This window comes from Neoarius graeffei, chromosome 2 (genome assembly GCF_027579695.1).
Source record: "Neoarius graeffei isolate fNeoGra1 chromosome 2, fNeoGra1.pri, whole genome shotgun sequence".
NCBI classification, from domain to species: Eukaryota; Metazoa; Chordata; class Actinopteri; order Siluriformes; family Ariidae; genus Neoarius; species Neoarius graeffei.
The window spans coordinates 83,457,750-83,463,749 of NC_083570.1; the positions used below are offsets into that span (position 1 = coordinate 83,457,750).

Consider the following 6,000-nt stretch of genomic DNA (forward strand, 5'->3'; position numbering starts at 1 on the left):
TGAGACAAGGATGCATTCTCTCTCCACACTTCTTTAATATCTACACCGAGGCAATCATGAGGATCACAATCCCTGACAACTCTGGCATCAAAATAGGAAGAAGAACAATCAGCAATCTGTGATATGTGTAGATGACACTGCCCTCCTAGCCACAACCAAAGAAGACCTACAAGCTTTTCTAGATCATGTGGTTCAGGTCTCGGCAGATTATGGGGTGCTGGTGAATGTCAAGAAAACCAAGGTTATGGTAGTTAGTAAGATACCCATACAAGCAGATATATACAGTACATCGGGTCAAATAAAATTGAACAAGTGCATCGATTCACATACTTTAGGGCAGAATTAAATAGCACAAATGAATGCAGCATAGAAATAAGGGGGGGCGTCGTGGCTCAGGTGGATAAGACGCCATACCATAAATCCGGGGACCCGGGTTCGATTCCGGCCTGAGGTCATTTCCCGATCCCTCCCCGTCTCTCTCTCCCACTCATTTCCTGTCTCTACACTGTCCTATCCAATAAAGGTGCAAAAAGCCCAAAAAATTATATTTAAAAAAAAAGAAATAAGGAGGAGGATAGGAATGACATGCTCCATCTGTAATAAACTCTGGAACATATGGAAAGAAGCGCTGTCGCCTCACAGCAAGAAGGTCCTGGGTTCGAGCCCCGGGGCCGGCGAGGGCCTTTCTGTGTGGAGTTTGCATGTTCTCCCCGTGTCCGCGTGGGTTTCCTCCGGGTGCTCCGGTTTCCCCCACAGTCCAAAGACATGCAGGTTAGGTTAACTGGTGACTCTAAATTGACCGTAGGTGTGAATGTGAGTGTGAATGGTTGTCTGTGTCTATGTGTCAGCCCTGTGATGACCTGGCGACTTGTCCAGGGTGTACCCCGCCTTTCGCCCGTAGTCAGCTGGGATAGGCTCCAGCTTGCCTGCGACCCTGTAGAAGGATAAAGCGGCTAGAGATAATGTGATGTGATGTGATGTGATCACTGCTTTGGTGTTTATTCTTTCCAGGATGGTGTTATTTGTTATCCTTTCAGTGTAAGATACCCTGAGGATTCTTCTATATGTCCACATCTCGAATGCTGTCAATTTCTTTTCATTTGCTGCTTTGATGGATGTGACACTTCATGTCTCACATCCATAAAGTGCAACTAACCATACCAGACTCCTTAGGAGACATAGTTTGGTGTTGATGCTTACAGAGTGGGGGCGGCACGGTGGTGTAGTGGTTAGCGCTGTCGCCTCACAGCAAGAAGGTCCTGGGTTCGAGCCCCGTGGCCGGCGAGGGCCTTTCTGTGTGGAGTTTGCATGTTCTCCCCGTGTCCACGTGGGTTTCCTCCGGGTGCTCCGGTTTCCCCCACAGTCCAAAGACATGCAGGTTAGGTTAACTGGTGACTCTAAATTGACCGTAGGTGTGAGTGTGAATGGTTGTCTGTGTCTATGTGTCAGCCCTGTGATGACCTGGCGACTTGTCCAGGGTGTACCCTGCCTTTCGCCCGTAGTCAGCTGGGATAGGCTCCAGCTTGCCTGTGACCCTGTAGAACAGGATAAAGTGGCTAGAGATGATGAGATGCTTACAGAGTGGTCTTTCCATATGTCTCATCTCATCTCATCTCATTATCTCTAGCCGCTTTATCCTTCTACAGGGTCGCAGGCAAGCTGGAGCCTATCCCAGCTGACTACGGGCGAAAGGCGGGGTACACCCTGGACAAGTCGCCAGGTCATCACAGGGCTGACACATAGACACAGACAACCATTCACACTCACATTCACACCTACGGTCAATTTAGAGTCACCAGTTAACCTAACCTGCATGTCTTTGGACTGTGGGGGAAACCGGAGCACCCGGAGGAAACCCACGTGGACACGGGGAGAACATGCAAACTCCACACAGAAAGGCCCTCGCCGGCCACGGGGCTCGAACCCAGGACCTTCTTGCTGTGAGGCGACAGCGCTAACCACTACACCACCGTGCCGCCCCCACTCTGTAAGCATCAACACCAAACTATGTCTCCTAAGGAGTCTGGTATGGTTAGTTGCACTTTATGGATGTGAGACATGAAGTGTCACATCCATCAAAGCAGCAAATGAAAAGAAATTGACAGCATTCGAGATGTGGACATATAGAAGAATCCTCAGGGTATCTTACACTGAAAGGATAACAAATAACACCATCCTGGAAAGAATAAACACCAAAGCAGTGATATTAAATATAATAATAATAATAATAATAATAAGTTAAATTTATATAGCGCCTTTCAAGAAACCCAAGGACGCTTTACAATTATGATACAAACAAATATGATAATCATGAGGAAGCTACACTACTATGGACATATCTCCAGAGACTATAATTCCCTGGAGAGACATGCCCTAGAAGGAGGAGCTGAAGGCAGATGCTCATGAGGCAGACAAAGGCTAACATGGGTGGATAACATCTGGAAATGGACTGGCATCACTTCACAAGAGGCAAAAAGAAAGACAGCTAACAGGTCCACAAGGAGGAAAATGGTCTCCGACGCTCTAGAAGAGTATGGAATACAACCCCGATTCCAAAAAAGTTGGGACAAAGTACAAATTGTAAATAAAAACAGAATGCAATGATGTGGAAGTTTCAAAATTCCATATTTTATTCAGAATAGAACATAGATGACATATCAAATGTATAACTGAGAAAATGTATCATTTAAAGAGAAAAATTAGGTGATTTTAAATTTCATGACAACACCACATCTCAAAAAAGTTGGGACAAGGCCATGTTTACCACTGTGAGACATCCCCTTTTCTCTTTACAACAGTCTGTAAACGTCTGGGGACTGAGGAGACAAGTTGCTCAAGTTTAGGGATAGGAATGTTAACCCATTCTTGTCTAATGTAGGATTCTAGTTGCTCAACTGTCTTAGGTCTTTTTTGTCGTATCTTCCGTTTTATGATGCGCCAAATGTTTTCTATGGGTGAAAGATCTGGACTGCAGGCTGGCCAGTTCAGTACCCGGACCCTTCTTCTACGCAGCCATGATGCTGTAATTGATGCAGTATGTGGTTTGGCATTGTCATGTTGGAAAATGCAAGGTCTTCCCTGAAAGAGACGTCGTCTGGATGGGAGCACATGTTGCTCTAGAACCTCGATATACCTTTCAGCATTGATGGTGTCTTTCCAGATGTGTAAGCTGCCCATGCCACACGCACTAATGCAACCCCATACCATCAGAGATGCAGGCTTCTGAACTGAGCACTGATAACAACTTGGGTCGTCCTTTTCCTCTTTAGTCCGAATGACACGGCGTCCCTGATTTCCATAAAGCACTTCAAATTTTGATTCGTCTGACCACAGAACAGTTTTCCACTTTGCCACAGTCCATTTTAAATGAGTCTTGGCCCAGAGAAGACGTCTGCGCTTCTGGATCATGTTTAGATACGGCTTCTTCTTTGAACTATAGAGTTTTAGCTGGCAACGGCGGATGGCACGGTGAATTGTGTTCACAGATAATGTTCTCTGGAAATATTCCTGAGCCCATTTTGTGATTTCCAATACAGAAGCATGCCTGTATGTGATACAGTGCCGTCTAAGGGCCTGAAGATCATGAGCACCTAGTATGGTTTTCCGGCCTTGACCCTTACGCACAGATATTCTTTCAGATTCTCTGAATCTTTTGATGATATTATGCACTATAGATGATGATATGTTCAAACTCTTTGCAATTTTACACTGTCGAACTCCTTTCTGATATTGCTCCACTCACACACGTGCAATGAACCGGTGCTACAGGTGCTCTAGCCCCTGCCCCTTTTCTGTTTGCTGTCCAAAGTGCCCTTTTCATAGGGACTGTTTTGTTTTAATATTTGTAAAAGATAAGTTAGCTCCAACATCAATATTCTCTACAATTTGACAATAATATATGAAATTATAGATTTATAAAATAACGTTTTTCTATGTAAATGTGGGCATCAATCCGTGACCTCATGCATTCGGTGAACCTCCGTGCAGAAAGCGCATGCAGGCGGTTGACAGTGGGAGACAGTGCGAGGAACGGCATGGTAAGGTCACACTGAAAGTCTCCTTTCATTTCTTATCTGAACATGCAATATTGTGCAGCTTAGAACACAACAGTAAATGCGTAGGGTTGTTTATCATTTAATGAAGCCGCCTAGGCTATATTTAAACCGTTTGCTCCATCCATTTCATTAACGTGGCAGATTCGGAAACTTTAGTTTGAACGACGGCGTTAATAACATATTCTAGCAGCTTCGAAAACTTAAGGCTGAATGACGACGTCCACAACATATTCTAGGCTGTCAGACCTTCTTCTGCTGGCAATTGAGAAAGATATCCATATTGAATACAGTGTTGTCATAGACATTTTCAAGAACATGGCAAACCGAAGACTGCTGCTTTGAAGAATACTGCAGCATTTAGATGGATCTCACTCACACACACACACACACACATACACACACACACACAGACTGTTCAGTTGCAATTGAAATTTAGTTTTGAATAAAGTTAACTTGTGTGAAAAATTTGTTCCAAGTGCCCTTTTTTGAATGTTGAGTCCCTGCCCCTCCAAAGGGCTTTGCACGGCCCTGGCTCCACTATTTGTCGGCGCAGAATTAGGGGGATTGGTGATCCTCTTCCCATCTTTACTTCTGAGAGCCACTGCCACTCCAAGATGCTCTTTTTATACCCAGTCATGTTAATGACCGATTGCCAATTGACCTAATGAGTTGCAATTTGGTCCTCCAGCTGTTCCTTTTTTGTACCTTTAACTTTTCCAGCCTCTTATTGCCCCTGTCCCAACTTTTTTGAGATGTGTTGCTGTCATGAAATTTCAAATGAGCCAATATTTGGCATGAAATTTCAAAATGTCTCACTTTCGACATTTGATATGTTGTCTATGTTCTATTGTGAATACAATATCAGTTTTTGAGATTTGTAAATTATTGCATTCCGTTTTTATTTACAATTTGTACTTTGTCCCAACTTTTTTGGAATCGGGGTTGTAAGATGATGATGGTGAATTTTACTTCATATTAATTAATGTAATTAACTTGTATTCATAGCTGTCCTGTAGATTTGTGTCATTGTAATGCCACCCTGTTATTCATGGCTTTTAGATAAGCATTATAGCAGCACTCACACTCTGAGATTTCAGTCAAATTTTTTCTGATATTACCAGAACTTTATCAACTTTTCTGATCCAGGGAATCAAACCAGCAACCTTTTGATCCCAAAGCTGCTTCTCTAACAATACAAAAACAGCCAAAGCTGTTCTTTGGTCTTCAGTTCTTAACCTGAGCTCAGGATAAAACCTGGGAGCCTGGAGAACATGACTCCAGCCAACTGAAATTCGTTTAAGATAGCCAGAACCCCTATATCTCCACCCTCCACACCCACCCAGCATCTTAATCAGGACTTTGCTTGAGTATCGACTTAGGGACTTTGGACTTGACTTGAAATTTTGACTTATCCTGAGCTACAGTGCTGTATGGTACAAGACTTGACTTGGACTTGATGCTAAGTGACATGACTACAATACTGGATCTCCTATATTTAGGTCTTACCCTCGAGCACCTTGGAGGTGTGAGTGACCTTGCGCAGACATGTGGAACTGATGGAATAAGAGCTGCTGGAGGAGGACATGTGGAACTCTGAGCTCTGCTCCTTTCTGCTTCCACTAGACTGGATCACCTCAGTAGACATTCTGGACTCTGTCTTAAAGAAGTAAGAGAGAAAAAGCAAAAGGGAATCAAGGTTTGCAGGAATGAGAAGGCATGAAAGAAGACAGAAAGGAGGTATAAAAGATTGTGTGTCAGATATGTTTACAAAGACGGAAAAGTAAAGTGTAATGTGCTATTGTGAAGGCCTAGGTGGCATTTTCTCACCATTCTTTTTTTTTTTTAAATCTTTAGCTTTGTTTTTGACCCACTTTGAGACAAAGTCCTCTTTTCACCACAGTATCAAAGAGAATAAAAGAGAGAGAACAAAAATTGGGAGCAGCAC

The 6,000-nt window shown here is 43.5% G+C and overlaps 1 protein-coding gene across 1 annotated transcript in view; it reads right to left on the reverse strand.

The window, feature by feature from the left end:
* The window catches only part of LOC132874138 (immunoglobulin superfamily member 22-like), a 48,380-nt gene extending 42,680 nt beyond the window's left edge, over positions 1-5,700 (reverse strand). Inside the window, exon 1 of the mRNA XM_060910097.1 lies at positions 5,562-5,700. Coding sequence (XP_060766080.1) covers positions 5,562-5,700 — 139 coding nt within the window. The remainder of the gene's footprint in view (positions 1-5,561) is intronic.
* Between the last annotated feature and the right edge of the window lie 300 nt (positions 5,701-6,000).